Raw genomic sequence first — 21,020 nt, forward strand, 5'->3', positions numbered from 1 at the left:
AAGGCTGCTGCCTGCTGTACAGCCACTGGCCTCCTGGATCCTGGCCATGCCCATCCCCTGTGGCTTATGGCCAAACAGGACCCAGGTAACAGGGAGTGACTGACAGAGGGAGGCTTGGCTGGACTGTTCAAGAGCAGCCAACTAGATTTCTTTTACCCATTCAGATCCATTTAGAAGAATTTATTTTGGATGCAGTAAACATACCTCAAGTACTTTGCAAAGGCATTTTGGCGTTGTTTGAAACAAAGGAAAAGAGGCTACAGTGAACACGCAACTCCTAATTGTTCATTACAACAAGGAAAAACAGTGTGATCAAAGAGGGCACAGTCAATTAAGTTGTGGCTACAGTGCACACAGCTTGGGTTTGGTGCTGGATTCATCTCAGAGGATGTAGAGCAGCTGGTCCCACTTCAGTGAGTGCAGATGCACTTGCATGGCCTGTCTCTACATGGCATTCACACACAAGTAGCAAGATGATGGACTTCAAGGATTTGCTATTTAATGACTTATGGGAATGCAATTTACCAGACAACTACTGAGCTTGCATGCCCACCATCAAAGCAGCAGCTCAAACCTTCCTTGTCACAGTCTGGCTTCCTTCCTTTCCTGAATAAGGCTATCTTCAGCTTTTGATGACCAACACTGCACAACACACACTTCCCCAGCCAGCAGAACACTATTCCTTCCCTTCTAGTTTGCCAGAACACACCTAGATGGCTGTCAAAAGCTGGGCACAAAGCTGGGCCTTCAAGTACAAGCTTCCCAATGCTGGCAATTGATGAGGGGAGGAAACCAAACACATATTCATTTGCATGTAACAAGGTAGCAGGATGTTTTCCACACCAAATGCTTGAATGAAACAGCATAATTATGATTATTTCCCTAGTGAGAGCCAGTACAGCCAGATCCACCACTCTCAAGATCACCAAAACAAGTACCCTTGGTCTGGCATGAAAACACCCTACACCTGCACCATTATCAGCCCTGCAGCACCACACACACATATTTGCATGACCTATCCATGACTAAGTAGGACACAGTCACACTCTGTCTGTCCTTGCGAAGTGACTTTCTCCAATTTTACTTGCCTCCTAAGCAGAAAGGAAAAAAAATCTAAGGAACAGATTTATTAAAAACAAATAAACGAACAGCATTAAAGTATGAATCAATGTAAGGGGTGATCATGCCTGGACAAATTCTCCAGTCACACTCCTCTCTTCAAAAGCCTGTCAATTAATGCTCTTGCCCTCTATACTCTCAGAAGCAGCCAAGTCATTTGCTTTATCTCCTCCCTATCTCCCCAAGGATATAATGCCAATCTGCATCACAGCAGTGGTAGACAGCTGACAGTCAGCTCCATTTGTTGCAATAAAAAAAAAAAAAAAAAAAAAGACCACACATTGTATTTGGCTGGATGCTTACAACAAAATAACAACAACAAAAGAAGAAGAAACTCCTGGCAGAGCAGGTCTTGCCGCAGTGCAGTGAATAAGCAACTTGTGTTCATTACAACTGAAACAGGCCAGACACTTCCATACACAGCCCTCCAAATGTGCTTAGAGTATATCCTGGCCTGACAGCTGTTGGCAATGTTGCAGCAGCACAAACTGAAGACAAACTATCTGTACACTAAAATTAAGAGACATGGACCACAAGAGAAAGGCAGGAACATGACAAACTTTAAATTTCTGATTAATCCATATTCACAAAGTTTGCTTTACTAGCTCAGTGTCAGTTTTGGTCCACTGTTTTTTGGTTTTTATGTTGATTGTGCCCCTTCCAAGGGTGCAGGCCACTTCCACTTTCTGCTCAGACAGACACCACCAATGCCAGTGTTAAGTGCTACACTCCAGTTGATCTGCCCTGTAGCCAGCTCTGCAGAAGTGATGCCACTTACTGATACAGAGCTGAGTAACAAAGCTGCTCACCATCTCCCGCAAGAACCAGAGTGACATCACACGTGTTAATGAGGTATATATTGCCATGATGAGCTGTTTCCTGGTATGGAAGAGCTCCGATCTCATTACACCACAAACTCCTCTGGGAGCTGGTCCTCTCCCAGAAGATCCAAGGAGAGGCAGTTCATGGATCGCTTCCCGTAAAGGGCAGACTTGGTTTTGCAGTCCGCTGTGGAGTAGACGCAGCCGTAGACAGACAGCTTGTCCTCGAGGCTGCAGCCGAAGGTGTAGCTGTGGGACGTGTCTGAAGACAGCGTGGCACTTAGCGACGGGTGCCGGCGCTTGTACAGGCGGATGTCATCCAAACTCTGGCTGTGCTGCTCCATGCAGCTCCAGCTTTTGGGCGATCTGACCTGCCAGTTCAGCATGAATAAAAACAATGAGCTCAGACACAGCCTGAGGATTCTGGCTAGGCATGCCAGAAGTTTCTCAGAGTTGTTCTTCCCCACTTTCAAAAGAGCCCCACCACCCTTCTGAAGGATGTTGGCTTAAACAAGGAGCTGTGAACAATTCAGAAATTACAAGTGCATTAAGCTGCCATGCCATGTTGAGATGGATCCGGATCTGTCTGCCCTGTGTGCTCAAGTGCCCAGTACAATGGATGAAACACTTGACAGATACTGACACCTGAATGACCTCACACTTCTTGGCAGACCCAAGCAGTTGTCCTCAAATGGACAAAGTGCCCTTAACAAAAAACTACCCCAAATGCTCGAACACATTAAATCTAATGAGCTGAAAGGAAGGTTCAGAAGGCAACCATGCAAACTAATGGGTTAGAGTGTCCAGTAATTGCCACAAACAGTTTCATCTACATAACACTGTTCCATAAAGAGTAGCAACAAATCAGCAGTAATTCCCAGAGGCACCATCTTGCTACACAAGCCTCTGTGAAGGAGTTATTGACCATTTGAGAGTATTTCCAGCTTCAATTGTATTTTTTTCTTGCTCTGCCTCTTTAATAATCACCTGTTAAATGCTAATATTAAGGCTAATTTCAAGAATATAATTCTGAAACCAAGACACTTCTGTTGGCACTACAGAAATCTTACTCCCAGTATAATTTCACTCACTGCCACGGGAGAGGAATTAAAAACTACCCTGAGGAAATCCTGTTTTGGCTCAGCTGTACTCCCAGGAACATGAATATGTTGCACTGTCTGGTCAATGCTAATGAAACCCTGCAGTATTTAGTTACATGGCCTTGTAAGGAATATTTTGATAGTTTTCTAAGGAGCCACCAAGTATGTGATGCACTAAAGTGGCAGCCAGGTCTTTGCAATTATATAGACACTCCTAACAGTCCTGTATAAAACAGATGTCTCATGATCATTTAACAGTGTAAGCATGATAACAGCAGTAACAAAAACATTACAGCTTTAAGCAAGATGCCCACTTCCAGCCATGAGCTCTTAAGTCTTCCACTTCAACAGAGGAATAAATTCATTATGATTTGTACTGTATGGTCTTTAGCTTCTGTTCAAATCTCCTACAGCACTTTATGGACTATTTTGCTGATAAATGAAAATTTCTTATCATTTTTGACTGGGTCCAGAAAGAAACATGGAAAATTAAAAACAAAGTCCTAAGAAGTGACTGAAAACCTTGCTAAGAGTTTTAGAATTCTCTCAGCAGATAAGGTAATTTTGGATTAAGAGAGGGAAGACAGGGTAGAAGTAGGGGTTTTTGTTTTGTTTGGTTGGGTTTTTTTCAAAAACCACATTTTTACCCCAGTGAGTACAGCAATACTTTGAAAAGAAGTCTTAAAAAGACATTTTAATGAGCTTCTTCCAAATATATCTTCTTCTCTGACGTACTTTACCATATATAGTTTCCCTTTCTCAAGTGTTTGGTGAAAAGAAAATCTTGACAACAAAGACTTCCGTACACACAGACTATAATCACACAAATGATATAACAACTAGAGCTTGAGCATCTGGTTTTGCTCTGATGTAAGCTACTTTTGGCTTCAAGATGATCAAGTTTGCAACTCACTTCCAAACTGCATAGATGGTTTTTGCTCTGTATTGTACCAAAAATTTTGATGTGGTTGATCTTCCATGTCTCATCCAAAAGACTATGGTAGATAATAACTGGTTTGCATGATCTCCCTGCTGATTGTTCCAAACCTTTCTATACTATTCTGACCCCAAATGCTGCTCTTATCCTATTCCTGAGATCAGTAGCTGACCAGCAGCTGGTTTTGATTACACCATGTAAAAATCAGTCAAATCCAAACTAATCCATGTGTCCTGATTTACAGCCGTCTCCATTACACTGGACCTCGGTTCAATGCCCACACATAGACCCTCCTGCTGAACAACCTCTCCCTTACCTGGTGAAGGGATTCCACACTTTGGCCTCTCATTTTGATTAGCGTGACTTGCACCACAGACAGAGATTCCTGATTTACAGCTGGAAAGGAGAAGCATGAAGTGAAAAGCATTGCAAGTTTGAGGTTTTGTGGGCAATAGAAAAGGGAAGTTGTTCTCATAGGTCACATTCAAACAGTGACAAACAGTGTCCTCTTAAGACAAATATACATCATTAAGCACCCTCAGTGCTCCAGGAGTTTTGCTCACGAGCACTCATTTTTGGCCCTAAAGATCAACATTTGAAAACTTTCAAGGAAACAGTTTCTTGCCAACTTGTCCCATTTTTTTACCCTTCTTGCTTTCCTATAAAGGCTGTATATATTAAGGCCAGACAGCTCCTGCATAACCCTGTTGCCTAGCATCCCCTGTATCACAAGCCACAAAACTTTACTTAAGAATTCCTGTGACCATCCCATTATTCTGTGGTTGAGCCCCTTGGCTGTTTTGTGGCACACAAGATATTAAAGCATATTCCTTCCCTACAAAAACTTTACCTCAATTATCTTTCTGTCATTAACTGAATATAAGCTTGGCACATTTAGAGAAGGGAGACTTTGAGGAGCACAGAGGAGAGCAGCACTGTACATACAATACAGAAGGCTGGCCTGTAAATTCTAGATGAACTGCCTGCAAATCCTGTTGCAGTAGGGCAGTAAATAGCACTGGCAGCTGTTTAGAAGGAGATTGGAATTCTTGTAGATCCCTCAGATCATGCCTGTTGCTAGAGCCTTAAAGAACAGCATTGAGCAGCAGCAGAAAGCCATCTCACCTTGGCAGCTAGCAGCATCTAGAGGCAGGGATTCAACAGATTCTCCCACAGTGGCCTCCTCTAACTGGTCTCCCTCTAAAGGCTCATCTACAGGCATCTCCTCTGGCTCATCTACTGCCAGCTCAAGCTCTAGGAGGAAGAGAGCAGCAGGAGAATGGTTAGCATTACACTTGTGCTCCAAGCTGCTGTACAGTCTCTTACTCCCCGCTCTCCTGCAGGAGAAGACAAAAGTTGGCTTAGAAGTTGCTCCACACGTCCAAATTCTTTACCATCATCCTGCGCGTCATCTTCAGCCCGCCCTTTGCTGCCACTGTCAATGCCAGAGCTCCCGTAGCTGATGGTTGAGCTGCAGGATTGCTCTTTCCTGTGCACGCGGTCAATGCCGAAGGGCTCATCCACCGACATCTCCACGGACACACGGTGCCGGGAGTCAGCCTCGATGCCCGAGGTGTGGGAGCTGCCGTGGCTCCCGGTGGACTGGCGCGACAGGCGGTTATCCCTGCGGCTGCCCCCGCTGCTCCCACTGCCACGGGAGTTCTTGTCACACGGGTCCAGGTCCATGTCCAGAGTGTCACTGATGTAGGACTCCCGGTAGCGCTTCTTCTCTGAGGGAGAAACCAGCGAGAACTTTAAGGAAGGGTAACAAAATATATTCAGGAAGTTCTGTTGGCATCAGCCAACAGCTAAGAAACAACTGCTGCAGCTACTGAACAAATACAGGGACAGCTTTGTATTTTGTTTGCTCAACAGATGGATGCTCAGGTGGTTGTAAAAGAATTACTCATACTCGCAGTAAACCCAGCATCTCCTAAATTAGAACAGGCAGGTAGAGGCAGTTATGATACAGAAAACAGTTGGTTTCAGAGTGAAGGTCAATAACAATAAAGCAAAACAAAAGCAAACAAAAAAAGGGAATTACTTAGTGAAATTTGGTGCTCAATCTTTAAATCAGATGTGCTGATTGGTTCTTGAAATACCCACCACTACTTGAAGTCAGCTAAGAACAAGATTTCTGTGGCTGGTATTTAGTAATGATTTATTATTTCTCCCATGGCATGTATGTGCTAAGGGTGGTTGAGAAATCTATGTGACACTAACAGACACAAAACAACCAAGGGCTTTTTGCCCACAGGCACTTGATCAGTCAGCCTTTCTACAGGTGACTGGCACACGCCACTGGTTGCACCCACACTGCTCAAGGCCACTGCTGTAACCCCACTGAAGGGAAAGAGAGAAACCACTTGAGAGGAGATATCACAAAACAACTTTCTGATCACAGTCAACAATGTGGGAGCCACAATTACTTCTTAGGAATGGACTTGAAAGGTACCTAACACCTCTGCTTCTACCACTGGCTCCCCAATAAGGCAGAAACACCACTAATTAGATGAGAGTAGGCACCATGAAACAACAGAAGAGACTAACACACTGTACTCTTCCTCTTACTAAACTCACTTGGGTGTTCCCTAACATACCTTCAGCCTCCTCCAGTTTTTGGATCTGCTTCAAAACTGGCTGAATATTCAGAAAGAGCCGGTGGCTGTTGCTGAGTAGCTGCAGCAAATGGCGTGACCTGAAGGGGCAACCCGTGTAGTAAACGAGTTTCCGTGCAGAGGGCAAACCATCTGGCTGGATTTCAAATTTTTTCCCCTGCACAAAGAGGAGAGATGCCAAAGAGATGAGCAGGAGCACGTTTTCAGCCACACAGCTACCAGAGATAGCTGTGGTCTCGTGCGTGCAAGTGACAGGACGTGACGCAGCAGCACAGGCAGGCCAACAGCTTTGCCACATCCCAGGCTGGCAGGCACTGGCAGATGGCCTCCATTCCATCATACTCACCAGGAAGGCCAGCTTCCCAATGTGTGACCAGGGAAAGTCGTAGAGGAGCTGGCGAACGTGATTCACCTCCTGCAACACATCAAACCCACAGTGACACAGGGACTGGCAGGTACAGGGTGGAATCAGCGATGTGCAAAGAATTTGCAAACAACCAAGAATTTGAGATATGTGGAGCCTGGGGTTGCAGGGGAGGCAGAGGAGCCACGGTGAGGGGGGAGGACAGGGAACTGGGCAGAGTTAATGCTACACCAGAAGGCTTTCACAGCAGTCTGTTACCTGATAGATGTGCATTCCTCTCAGGGTCAGGCCCAGGATAACTGTCGGTCGATCCTCCTTCTTATCCTAAAAGAACAGAAGAGTCAAAGGTTAATCTACAAAGACCACGCTCTTGTTCTGGCACCTACTGCAGGAGAGGTAGCAGGACTCCTCATCACACAGATGCCATCAGCTCATTTGGTTTTTATTATGTTTGTAAAGTGCACCTTGCCTTGTTGACCCCTGAAATACCTACACCTAAAATCCCCTCATGCTGGGAGCTCAGGCATTTCACCAGCATATGTCCTAGCTGTCCTGGACAGGGAATCCTGTAGCTTTAGCGATTTGAGAATATGGACAATTACTGTTCTCAGGGGTACCTTGTAACCTCTCTTATAACCACGTGCTGTCTCTGCTGTCCCCATGAACATGCACCACTCTTGCTCTCCAGGTGACAGAGAGCCCAAAACAGAGGGGAACCCATTCCCCTCTCCTTGCCACAGCACTGCTGTTCCCATCCAGGGGATTTGCTAGATCTTAGGTAGCTTTTGGCTGGAGGGGAGCTAATCAATGCCCAATTATTAGGACTTTCATTCTAACATTCTATCTTGGTGTTGGGAGTAGGTGGTTTTACATGAGTTTTATTACCTGGGTTGAAATACTGTCTTTTAACTCCTGCTGCATCTTGGTATGACATACCTGGTCTCTATTCATATTCTTTTGCTTGAAGACCAAAAATATCATAAGCTAGTTCTTTCAGCCTCTCCTAACACAACAGAGTTAGGGAGTGGAATGCATACTTTTTTTTTTTTTAATTAGGAAGAAAAGGAGAAAGAAAATTTGGAGGTAAAAATGTATGGGCTCACAAAGCTCAAACTTTATGTCACAACTCATCTTTATTCATGTCTCTCCTCATCTGGCTTACAAGATACAAGCCTTATGCCATCACATTACCCCACCCTTTATCCCTGGATCCCTGGTACCATCCCTGTCTTCAGCTCAAAGTAAGAAATATTAAGAAATAATAAGAAATATTTTCTGCCTCCTAAGGACAAAGAGCTTTGTAAATCAGTGTTGGTCTGAATGAGAGATGGGGGGTGTGTTGTGTTTTCCTTAGCTCCCAACCTCAGTAGAAGCCACCTTAAGATGAAAGTGACTGCTTTTGAAATCTCAGGGCAACCAGCCCACCAACACCTTCACCAACTCCTCTGCACTCGGCTCAGGCAATCGGTGACCCAAGCATGACCTAAGGAGGAGCATCTCTCACCACAAAATGAGATAACTGTGTCACACAGCAGGAATAAGACTCTATTAAGAATCAAACGACACGTGGAAGAGTACATGGTGCCTAAATTCCAAGTCAACAAGGAATTTAAATATTAAGAGCAAGCAATTTCACAGTCTTGATGCTTTTGGATATAAAATGTATCATGTCCTGCCTGCTGGACTTCTTATGGCATTCAAGTGTCACTAACTCTCTCATGACTGCATCACTAACAGCATTAAGAATAAAAACAGAGAACAGAAGACAGGTAGGCAAGCATCTTTGGTTTGCAAACAACTAAGCCTGGACTACTGATCAAAACTTATTTTCTCTAGAAAATGCATGTTTCTTCAGTAACTAGAGCTGTTAGATATGTTCAGAGACATGTATACTTCTCAGATATAATTGCCACTGAGCACAAAAACCCAAAAAGTTTAATTATGAGTCTGACAGAGGAGTGTATCTCCATTTGGAAAAAAAAACCCAAGCCATTCCTAATTGCATAGGCAGGTTTCACTCACCTAAGTGGAACAGAAAAGTTCTCATTTCTAGATCTAAGCACTCAGCATGTGAAAATGAAGCATCTTCTGTTTAAGCAGGTTTGGGTAAAGAGTCTAACAAGCAACAGTGTAGGAATCCAAAACTGCCAAGAAAAGCATATAGCTGAAAAAACACCAAACACTCTGGCAGGGTTGGAGAATGAATGGGATACGAAAGTTGGAATGACTCAGTGTCACCTTCAGTTGTTACACGACATTTGTGCGAAAGCTGGCTGACCTCTTGTCATAATTTCAATGAACTACAATGGGAAAAAAAGCAGCTTCATTGATTTCCCTGGTGCAATTCTATTGACAGGCAGGAACAAATATGAAGTTTTGCCATTCCTGCGGCCAGTTTCTTAGCTGAGGAACAAAACTAAATTCCAGCTACATCTGTACATTGGCGACGTGTTTGTTTGTGGGGACAGCCCTCGTTTGGCTGAGCATTTTAGATTTGTTTGGCCTCTCTGAATCAGAGGCAACTGTCCCTCAAACAAACAGAAGGAGAAAAATGCCATGGTGCCCTCAATTAATGATGGGAGAAAAGTTCAAAATAAAAAGGTCGTTGTTTAACCTTCTGCAGCCTGTAGAAGTGGACGGGCACATCTTCCAGCAGGCAAGACTCCTTAATGAACTTCAGCACCGCTTCCTTAGCGCTCAGCCCTTGCTGCTCCCGGTGCATCTCTGGGGCATGTCTCAAGATGTAGTCGCTCCCCCTCTTTGCAATTATCTAAACCGCAAAGAAAACAAACAGGTCAGCAATTCTTCAGCAATCCCCATGAGAGGCAGCTGTGATCAACAGCAAAGCAGTGGCTGGAGATGGAGGAGGTTCATATATTCCCTCAAGATGCTGGTCTGTGTTTGCCTCTGCCTCCCTGGAGGATAAGCATTTAAAGCACCCCAGATGACACTGATGTCTCCAAACAGATCCTAGTGGCAAAACTGTAACAGACCAAGACTACAGAGGTCGTGCCAGCTCTTTTCACTTTTAAGTATTGGAATTAGTTTTCCTAACTCTTGGCATCCATAAATGTTTATGGGCAGATAACAAATACTCCTCTGCATGCCAGCACAATCAGCAGCAACATCTCTGAAGAGGCAGAAATACTAGGTTTTCCTTTTAAGAGCAGAAACTACACATTAGGCTTACTTAGCATTTCCATTCTCAAAGGGTGGATAACACTATCTCAAGGTATTTTTTTATCTATTAGGAGTGGCTGGCAGGCACGTGGCTTCACTAAGCAGTAGGAAAAACCTGCCCTGGGCCTTTTGCTCCTGCCCTGCGAGTGCCCAGTTCCCACGTTTACCCACCCGCCCTCTCCATACAAGGCTACTGGGCAGCTCAGCCCTCTCCCATACTCAGCTGGTTCCTTTCAGGCTGTGAGTGGCAGTGACAGGTAAGAGGGATGATTGGCTGAATTCACTTCTCAACATCCCCCACCACCAGGAGCATTTAAAACTAGATTGCACCAGGTACCTGAGAACATCCTGCCAGAAACAACCTGTCCTGGCTCAAACCAACCAGACCCCATCACCACCCAGTTCCCACCTGCATTTAATATTAAAGCCCTTGCTTACTCTGTTTGCTAACACCTCTGCATGCCCTGCCACATTGGTTGCCATCCCACGAGGAAGGCTGGCCTTGGTGGAGGACAATATTGATGCCATCAGCTGTGCAGTGTCAGCAGAAAGAGATGTGCCAGCTCCACAGTTCAAAGCTGGGTGGGTCAGCCCAGGGCAGCAGTGCCTCTCCTCACTGGCACGAGACCTGGGGCAGCCCTTGGCCAAATGATATGAAGCACGTGTTGAAGGAAGTGATTGTGTTGGAGGAGGAGATTACTCACTATCTCCCCAGGGGCAGGGAGAGAAGCGTCCCCATGCCTGCCAAATTTTGCTGTTTGTAATGATGTAATAAATCACCCACATACTTGCTTGGGGTTGTGGCTCAGTGCAGGTGAGCAACAGTCTGTGATAAGCCCTTTAGCTGCCTCAGAAACAGCACAGAAGACCCACCATTTCCAGCCCTTTGTTAGCTACCTCCTGACAGGCACCCAGTAACAAGGAATGGCATGGGATGAGGGCCTGTTGTCTGGGAGAAAGGCACACTGCTGCACAGTAAGGCAGGCAGGCTAGGATTTGTGCACAAAAGAGACTATCAGTCAAGACAAGTCCTGTCACTGATCTGAACCTTCTCCCCAAGCAGAGGATAGTGCCATCTTACAGGGGAGATGCAGCTTGCCTGGGACAAGCAGCCAACTAACAAAGCCTTAGCTAATTTGCCTTCATTTGACAATTAAATCAATTCTTGGTTGAAAGTCCTGAAGGGCACAAGTCACATGCTTATAAACAAACATGCAAATGATTTCTCTTTCCTCTTACTGCACTTGAGGCAGAGATTAATGACAAAGCAAGCACCAGAGGCACTGCACAGCAGTATTACCCCGTAGGTTTGGATCTATCCATCCCTGAGGCAAGCATTACAGAGAGGAGAACAAAGGGAATTACACTTGGCTTTGCAGCCCTGAGGTTTTCTGGAGAGCTTGGGTTGTGGAGATCTTGCTGATGTACCTCTGGAAACACACAACCCTTTAAGCCATAGAAGAATTAAACAAGGACATTGCACTGTCAGAGTTATTCATGTGACACCAACACATGCCATCACCAAGGAAGGATGTATCACCCACCTCACTGATGAGTGAGCCCAGAAACATGCATCTACATGAGTGGAAAGACAAGAGATACTCCCTGAGGGACCTTCAGGGTGATACTCTACCCATCTGCCTGATCATTGCAGCAGGAGAGGGGGAAGTTGCATGGCTGCAGTTAGGTACCACCTTGGCATAGCTCCTGCTGCAGGCATGACCTGTTGACAGAAAGGTTCCCCCCCAAACTTACCCATTGTGGGAAATAAGCCTGAGGTTCAAAATATTTGCCAGCGTGGACCTTCTCTCTGTAGTTGCCCAAGTCTGCCTGTAAGCTGTAGGCAGCCAGCAAGAAGTAGATTTCTTCTTTGTGGTTGCAATGAGACATAAGCACTTGCTCTTTGAGATGGCAGTAGTAGAGCTGCCGTGCCACCTTATCGCTGCAAGACAAGGGCAAATTTACTTCAAGAACAAAGTTCAGATAAGGACCCTCAAAAACATCATCCTGCTGAGAAGAGGGATTAAACTTTGACATGTCTGATGTGTGCCAATGCCACCCTGATACAGTTGTGTGTATAAGGAGCACCAAACCAAGATCAAGGTCTTCTCCCACTAAGTGTTGTACAAACACAAGAAATGGTAGCTTCTGCCTTGAGGAGCATGAGATCTAAGAAGTTAGGGCAGAAGGTAGATGAAAGAAAAATCACATCACACCTGTTTTGGAGACTGACTACAATCAAGCACTTCTGTTTCCCTGGAAAGCCTGTAGCAGCCAGGATAGTCAACTCCCTTGGACTCCCAGTCCTGTTTCTTGCACACCTGTCCTCCTTTTCCCTCTAAACTTGGCCCTGCTTTTTGTTTCACCTTGCCTTAGGCTCATGATAGTTCTTAACAGCTAATTCCCTGCAAGGTAGATCAAAAGACATGGGAGCCTTGGGCTTGTTTTTGTCTTCTTCCTCAAGCTGCTAAACAGGGATTGTCTGATAAGGAATTACTATGGCATAGCCTTGATAACCCACACACCCCCTGCCCTCAGAGATCATGGGAAGCAGGCTGCTGACATGTGCATGTAGATGAGGTGCTGGACACTACAGTCTGCTTGTAAATGTGTGCAAGTATAGTTTGAAGGGGCCAGATAACTACCTCTGCATGGCTCTACAAACCTCTCCAATTAAACTACTAGTGCAAGAGAAATATGCCTGTGATGGTGTAGGACATGTAACTTGGGAGTGGCAGAATGGTATGTAATCTCTCTCTGTACAAAAAAGGCAAAATGAAACAAAAAACACTTATCAGCCAGACAGACTCCATAAGAAAGAGTCCCCTGTATCCAAAAGTGAAAGACTATGGAGAGAGAAAACATAGAAAACCACAAGCTTTGCTCAAGACAAGAACAAATGCCAAAAATTTGGTAAAGAGTTTAATCCACCTAAATGATCCCAGCTCCTGCCTTCCCCCAGGGACAGAGCCACACCAGAAGCATTGATGTAAATTAACTCTGTCAGTTGTTCATTTTTAACTACCTCATCCTTTGTTCTGTACCATGGGTGAGGGTGGTGCTGTTTTGAGTGCAGCCCATATTCCATGTGAATGGACTACAAATGAAAAAGTCTAACTTATGAAGTAATTTGTTTTGTTCATGTATGAAAGTCCATTTCCAGGATTAGACTGCACAGAGCACTGCTCAAATACAAAAAATAGATCCAAAGCACATGCTTTGGAGCATAAATAACTATTTTTGGTATATGCATCCAGTGCCTTTCATACAACCAAAAGACATGAGCAAAAGAGTGTTTTGCTAATGTCATCATTCAACCTGCATTTTCAACACAGATGGAAAAGCAGTCACAATTTTCCTAGGGATATGGAGTATGATTCAGGCAGAAAACATTCATAGCTGAGTGAGGACATCTGTGAAAGTCTTAAAAAAAATCCAAGCTAATTTTTAAAGCTTATTTCAATGAGTTGACAGAGACGAGCTTAACAAAGAAACATTCTTCTTCTTTCATTTTAAGAACACACTGAATAATTCAAAACACAGTCATTACCACAGAAGAGAACTTACCCTATTACTCTTCCATTTTCTACATAGTATTGTACTCTAAAGAATGCAACAAATGGAGGGCTGAATTTCTCTGTCCCCTAGAGCAAAGACAGAAGATGAGTTAAATTATGATCAGCATCCAAAATTCCTGTTACCCTATCTGGTAATGTTCTCTCCTCTGAAATTTACTCCCCATGCTGCTTTTCATTTTCTACTCTTAGCTCTTGGCAAGTTTTAGGAGGGAGTCTGACTGTCTTGGAGGCTCATGACAATGAGGCATCACAAAACCATCAGACAGGTTGAACGACAAAATCTCCTAGGAAGAGCAGATGATTTTTGGATAGGAGGGATGTGCTGGTGTAAGAGTCCCAGAGTAGCCTGGGGACACCCAGGCTGGCCCAGAATTACCTAGCTCAGCACCTGGCAGCACCACAAACACATTCGTGCTGAACGCAGCAAGTTTAACCCAGCCTCCCTCACAGCGCCAGGCAAGGCAGCAGCGCAGTGTGCCACCCTGGCATGGCCATGGCATTTCCAGGGCACTCCTAGGAGCAACCATCCATCCCTGCACCACACCACATCACCCAGCACGGACAGACACACTGCCATGTTCAGCACTCACTGCCTGGGGCTCAGGAGCACCAGCCTGGGATCAGCTCCATGCCTTTTGTTTGGCAGGGCTCCTGGTTAGTTATTCACACGTTCCTGCAGCCATAGAGCAAAAGGCAGTGGTGGTGTGTGCTTCATACTGAGGAGTGCTGCTAGAAGAAAGCCAGCATGAGGCCTGTTGTTTTAGCTACAGCCTATCTTTCCGACTTACAGGCTCGTTTGAACAGAATAAAAAAGAAAAAAAGGGAAAAAGAATAAAGGAACATCTTACTAACTCACTCTCTCATCTTTCCTACTTTGTCACTTTCATGTTCACACAGGTAACTTTGCCCCCACAGGCAATTCCAAGGCTTTGCTGGTCAGATCCATCTCACTGGGACAAGGTCCATGCTCTCCACATCTGAGGCAGACAGCTTCTCGACCATGCAAACATCTCCATTTCATTTCTGGAAGTTGTTTATAGCCACCCTATTTTATCAGCTGGACTGGGCTTTCCACCTGAAACCTCTTCATAGAAAGTAACCTTTCAACTAACCCAGTCCAAAAGGCTAACTCATCTCAGACTGTAGTACTGCCAGTAGCAACTCATTGAGTCTTTTGTGATTCACATCACACCAGAAGTTCAACACTTATCCTGACCAGGAAAGTGTAGCAAGAATCCAGTCACAGAGAGACCTCAAAGCATACCCCATCCTGAGGTGACCAGAAACACCTGCTTTGGGGAGCTCTCACTGGCTGGACAGACAGCCCCTTCACATGACTCTGGCTGTTTCTGAAGTAACTCTCATTTGTTTGGGAAAAGCAGCGTACATGCCTGGGGATAAGAGAGATGTCCAAACCTCACTAGTTATCTACAAACTTAGCAGCAGAAATGGCAAGTGTGCCTATTCTGCAAAAGAAAATGCTTAGGCAAGGTGGAAAAAAGTAATTGACAACTTTTACAACGACCCAATTAAGATATATGAAAGCAATTGCATGCTATACTTTGTTCTAGACTATGGCTCCTCTATTAATGGCACACACAAACAGGCATTATCATGTCTGAATGAACAGTATTAAACAATTACGTAAGCTTGTCTTTATTTCATGTAGTTTTTCCCTCCCTTATCAGGGCTAGCTGGCCTTAAAGAACTAGGACTTGTCTCAAACAAAATATCCTTCCTCTCCCTCCAGTGTCCTTTTGCACATACTCTGGCAAGAGTCACAGCTCCAGTCATTTCCCATGTACCAGATTCAAGTCACAAAAGGTTATTTTAGGCTGTTTTGCTTAAGGATAAAAATGAGGTCCCCAGACTAAATTCAAATGGAAAACTGACCAACTGACTTCCTCCACTTCTGCAGCAGCCAAACAGCAACCATGTGGTTACTATGGCTCAGCTAAAGTTGCATAAGGGGCTGGTTTAACTAATTGTGCAACTATGCAAAAGTCACTGCATCCTGCTAATGAAAAGTATTCTGCAGACCATCTTCAAAAGATGCTTTATGGACCTTAGTTTAAGAGTATTTATTTCACTGTGCAGTCCAATAAAAAGCAGCAGCTTCCAAAGTTAAACACCTCTCTTACTTTGGTGGTCTCTTTCTTCCATTCCTTTGAAAAGTATTTGCTAAGCTTCTGCTCCAGGTCTATAAAAACATATTCATTATCTGAAAGATAAAAAAAAAGGAATTCAACATAAAATAATTGGAAATGTTTAGTCACTAAACATTTAGGTCACTCTACAAGTTATTTCCAAGCAATACATTTGCTGACCAGGAAATAGACAGGGCAGAGGAGGAAAAAAAACAGTACTCTTAAATACATGTGCAACTCCAGATAGCATGGAAGGAAGGTCATTCACTCCTTCAAGAGATCCCGAGCTAAAGGTTCCCAAACATCTTAGCCAGAAATGCAGAATTCCTGCTTTATAATCAAGAAGCCATTTCCAAAAAAGAGAAACATCATCTTACCCAGCTAATTGTACTGGCAGCTTACCAGTCAGTTTTTTATTATTATTAAACAAGCAAGCCCTACCCAAGCTTGTATTCTGCCATCATGTAGCACCATGGTCCAATATGGCAAAAGTAAGTAACGAGAGCTGGGTACTTGACAGGTTTCATCTTCTGCATGTGAAGGGGATCCTCTGAAAGGGTGAGAAACAAGAGGACCAAACACAAACGCCTTTCTCAGAAGGTCTGGTGTGTCCTGCTCACACCCAACTTCTTTCATATAGAGAAAGGATGAATGACAGGAAGGGAAACCTGGCCTGCCTCAAAACACTAAAGGACCAGGACTTGCTCTCCACCCTAGTGAGAGTGAACAAGACACAGCCTGAATGGCACATCATCATGAAAGAGGTTTGTGCTGCTTTCAAAGCTGATGTTTCATAACACTGCTTACCAATTATCAAATACAAACAACTCAGCCAGTGAAAGATTTTTTTTCCTGAGTCTTCAAGTCTCTTAAGAAAAAAATAAAAGACAAGACCTGACAGGTGTTTCAGGCTGCAGTAGCAATGCCAGCTGAGCACATTCACCTGACCAGTCTCTCTACACTTTGATCTTGCTTAGGACAGTGTTTTGACTGGTGACACAAGTGCCAAGATGAAGAGTTTGCTCCTTTAACATGAAAGGAGCAGGAGTAAAAAGGAGAGGAAAAAAATAGAAAAAAGAACCCTTCACAAAACAAACTCCTGCCCCTTAAGACCAGCCCAGACTTCCAAATGAGAGCCTGCACTCATGTCTGTATTATGCCAGAAGCAGGCCTGGCACGGTCAATGTTACAGTAGGCATTGAAGGGGGTTCTAAGCTACCTCACACCCCTTCCAAATCATTGCAGATCCTTACAAGGGCAGATACAAATACTTTCTTTGCTAGCTTTCAAAAAACAAGCAAGCAAAACAACCTCCTATCGCCATCTCCTTCAGCTCCCACCTCAAGAAACCACATCTGGTGCTATCCAGAACTGGCCTACACATCACCCTACTAGGAAACTTCCTGCAAAACAGCACTAACACTGGATACAAAAAGTACAATGCCCAAAAAGTCCTGTTTCTGTCTCCATGCTCTTTCCTGCATTGTAGTACTTGCAGCTGTACTTTTAATATACCTACACTTCTGTTTATCACATTACTTGACATATCACATACAGAAACAAACCAATATTTAACTGCACCATTGAAGTGGCTGTATAGAATTTCTGAAAGTGTCTGTGGTGGTCAATTTAAGTGCTGTAGCACACAGGATGATATGGAAGTTATTTCTGCTGTTTTGACAAGGAGAGGAAGAGTTTTTATCATCACAGAGATTGCATCTTGTACCTGCCTCTTCACTTCTGTCAAAGATAGGGGGGCTGGGGGCTACACTGGCCCCAGCCCTTCCTTCTCTAGGTCCATTAAGAACAGATAACACTGCCTGGAAGAGGCTGATAGAAGTCCTAGTCAGTGAGTGAGAGAAGGGTTTGTTCATGTTAGGCTTGTCTGTCCCTAATCAGCTGCCAAGCTGGTACACATCACTTCATAAAGCTTTCATTAAAAAGTAAGTAAAAGCTCATTTAGGGAATCGATGCACAGCAAGTGACTGGAGTTGTATAACATGAGCACACCACCCAGTCCCTCCCTGGGCTTTGGCAGTCCTGCAGCAGGGCCTGCCCTTCACTATGGGCTCCCCACATGCCAAGGGGCTGGTCCTGATGGCACAGCAATGATGGGTAAAGCCTGTATCAGCTCTGCCAGCACTGTGGTCTTCAGCTGACACCTTGTTAAGTGGCTATAACAAGTTGAAGGGTCAGTTTTCCTTTCTACTTCAACGATGATCCCATGCCCACAGGCATTTAGAGAAACACATTAATTATTCCTCAAACAAGAGGGGAAATTTCAATAGCAAGCACAGTGACATACCCCAAACCATCCCATCAGCCCTGAATAGTACGTCAGAAAGGGAAAAGTATGACAGAACAGTTACACCACAGTAAAGTAATTTGCCACCCACACCCCAGAGCCTCTCTTTATCTGTCATGTTAATTAGGTTAGAGATGATTTTGTGAGGGCACAGATGTCACACCTGAGGATTCCAGGTTATTATCAGGCCTACTGGGAGATACACATAAACCACAAGAATAAGCCAGGCTACAGGAGGACACCCCAATGTACATCTCTTCTTGGGGTCCTCCCCAGCCCAGCTCAGCATCCTCCCTCCTGTGCAAGAATGCAGCACTGCATTCCTGCCTTAATGAAGTTAATATGGCTGGAATGTCAACCTGCAATGGAAGCCTCCATCCACAAAAACAAAGAGGTATTTCTCTCCACAGCCCTACTTCTTTGTGGATGGCTTTGTTTTATTTTTCCTCACACTGGATTAGTGATGAAACCCTAAGAGATCTTTTACCAGATGCTATTTGAAAATAAGCATCTCTAACAGATATGAGCGCACCAAACTGCAGCATCTCTGAGCAGTGCTGTAAAGGACAATATAGAAATGCACAGATGGCCCCCTTTCCAGGGAAGAATAAATTTGATCTGTGGATCCAAACAGGGCTGGATACTCAGCAGGTACAAACTGTCATTGCTACACTGGTCTCACTTGAAGGACAAGTGAAAGGTAGTAAGAAGCTGACTGAGAAGCATGCACACATAAAAATACACTCTCATCCACCTGCAGCTACTGACTCTGAGTTCATGAATCTCATCTCAGCACTGCAGGTGATCTTACAAATGCATCAGCTTCTCTTGAAACGTTTCCCTATGTACATATGTACAGATACCAGACCTGGCACAACCCACCAGTGCACTGCACTGCAATCCCAAGAAATGCATCTAGACAGCCAGCTCCTTTGCAGTAAAGAAATTTACACACTTCTCCCAATTTCACCTTTAAGAATTCTCAAATGAGATTGAAAGTTCATGCTGTAAAAATCACATCTCAAAATAAGCAGTTACCAGAAATGTAAAACACTTCTACTCTGCAAAATTAGCTGAGCACATTTTATGTATTTAAAAAAATATAGGACATGCATTGCTGCAAAAAAATAATGTGCCAGGTCCCCAGTTAGAAAAAAATGACACAGTTCCAGTGAGTGATGCAGACTTACAATAGGCATTATTTACACTGCAGGAAAAATGGGAATGGAAAATTAAGGCTGTAATACAGGGTCAAATAATTCCGAATAATTGTTAACCTAAAGGCCATTATTTTGCATTAACCAGTTCCTCCTCATCTCATTTTTTATGAAAAGTAAGTTCTCTGCATAAAAGCTAAATAATGGTGATGCCAAAAACCTGTTCTCCTCCTGTGCCCATTGTGGGCTAGGAGCACCAACAAATTCCACAAAGGTGTCCTACCAAGAGTCGGTGCTTAGCCCCACAGGCAGCCAGGAAGATGCCATTAACAAATTTGGCTGAGTCATGTATATTTTAGCAATGCAACTAGACAGTCCAGAAGAATAGGATTCAAATAAAATATGAATTAGTGTGAAGCCAAATTTCCCCATAGCAAGCATTTTCTGCATAAAAGAGAAGGAAAAAAATTATCCATGGCTATTGCGCTTAACTTTTCCCAGATGCTTCAAGAAGCTTTGTGGCAACACCCCTATGTCCCCTGAGGTGCAACAGGAAAGAGAGCAGGAGCAGAACAGAGGGATGCTATGGTTAGGGGAGAGCTGAAGTTTAAAAAAACCAAAAAACGACAAAAACCCACACTAAAATATACCTCACAACACATGCTGTAGCCCTCACATAACCTGAACACCAGCCTGGATTTTTTGTTTGATTATTGAAGAAGAGCTGGCTACACATCCCCTTTTGCATGTGGATCTCCCCAAGCTTCCAAGCATTAGTGATTTGGGAAAATCACTACCCACATGGCACCTGCTCCCACCACCTCTGCAGAGCTTCTCAATGCTCCTGGTGTTACCTTTCCAGCCAATAGAAGGAAATGTTGTCCACTTTCTGATCAGTTTACTAAAGGGTCTAGAAGAACTTGGTTCAGGAAAACCTTGTGTTTTTAGCTTTAGCTGGAAAGTACATGTATCCCAATGAAGGGAAGAATCACAACCCAGGCTGGGAGTAAAGCAAGGGAGGTCCTGGCTGAGGTCACTTTACCTGGGATGGACACAAGGCTATGGAGGGTAGTATGAAAGGAGACAATATCAAGAAGCCTGAGATCTAGTGGTGTTAGGAACTGTCAAGATCTGAACACTGAGATAAAAGTTCAGTCATTCCTGGTAATGGATAGGTACTGCCAGAATTTTGCATTGGTATCTTACATTTAGCAACAAGCATTGCCCAGGCAGAGATCTCCAGACTTCAGCAGTGTCACAGGGGATTCTTCTGCACAAGAAAAGCTGCAGAGCCATTTCCAGCACTGCTCATCCAGGGGCGAACAAACCCTTAGCAATTCTCAGGCAGGAGAGCACTTGGCTGGATGTTGTACTGATACCAAAGGAGAAACAACTGGCAGTAGGTACAGGCAAAAAATTGCCTTCATAGGAAGAGACCATGTAGGTCCTTTCAAGGAGTACTTTATACTCTCTGGACATCTGAACCCCTGCAACTCCCTCTAGGTGGTATATTTCTGCACGTGTGTTTCTTATATTGCATTTAACTCGTCTGAGGTACCAAAGTGCAATAGAGCTGTACCTTAGGTTAGAATTCAGGAGAAATTCCTAACAAAGATTCAATTATGTAAGCAGATTTAAGAGAGGACAGGCAAGAAGCATGGATAGTGAGGAAGGACTGGTGTGTAGAAATCATC

At 44.2% G+C, this 21,020-nt stretch overlaps 1 protein-coding gene across 1 annotated transcript in view; it reads right to left on the reverse strand.

Annotated features, from left to right (window-relative positions):
• Positions 1–1,463: 1,463 nt before the first annotated feature.
• FRMD1 (FERM domain containing 1) overlaps positions 1,464–21,020 on the reverse strand; it is a 28,073-nt gene continuing 8,516 nt past the window's right edge. Inside the window, exons 3-13 of the mRNA XM_054280104.1 lie at positions 15,859–15,938; positions 13,707–13,783; positions 11,895–12,081; positions 9,574–9,729; positions 7,218–7,283; positions 6,942–7,010; positions 6,578–6,752; positions 5,372–5,707; positions 5,103–5,231; positions 4,294–4,373; positions 1,464–2,311 (exon numbers count right to left, since the gene is read on the reverse strand). Coding sequence (XP_054136079.1) covers positions 2,024–2,311; positions 4,294–4,373; positions 5,103–5,231; positions 5,372–5,707; positions 6,578–6,752; positions 6,942–7,010; positions 7,218–7,283; positions 9,574–9,729; positions 11,895–12,081; positions 13,707–13,783; positions 15,859–15,938 — 1,643 coding nt within the window. The 3' untranslated portion in view covers positions 1,464–2,023. The remainder of the gene's footprint in view (positions 2,312–4,293; positions 4,374–5,102; positions 5,232–5,371; positions 5,708–6,577; positions 6,753–6,941; positions 7,011–7,217; positions 7,284–9,573; positions 9,730–11,894; positions 12,082–13,706; positions 13,784–15,858; positions 15,939–21,020) is intronic.

This window comes from Melozone crissalis, unplaced genomic scaffold (genome assembly GCF_028551555.1).
Source record: "Melozone crissalis strain CALT ecotype California unplaced genomic scaffold, PUWL_Pcris_2 ptg000027l_1, whole genome shotgun sequence".
Classification (NCBI taxonomy): domain Eukaryota; kingdom Metazoa; phylum Chordata; class Aves; order Passeriformes; family Passerellidae; genus Melozone; species Melozone crissalis.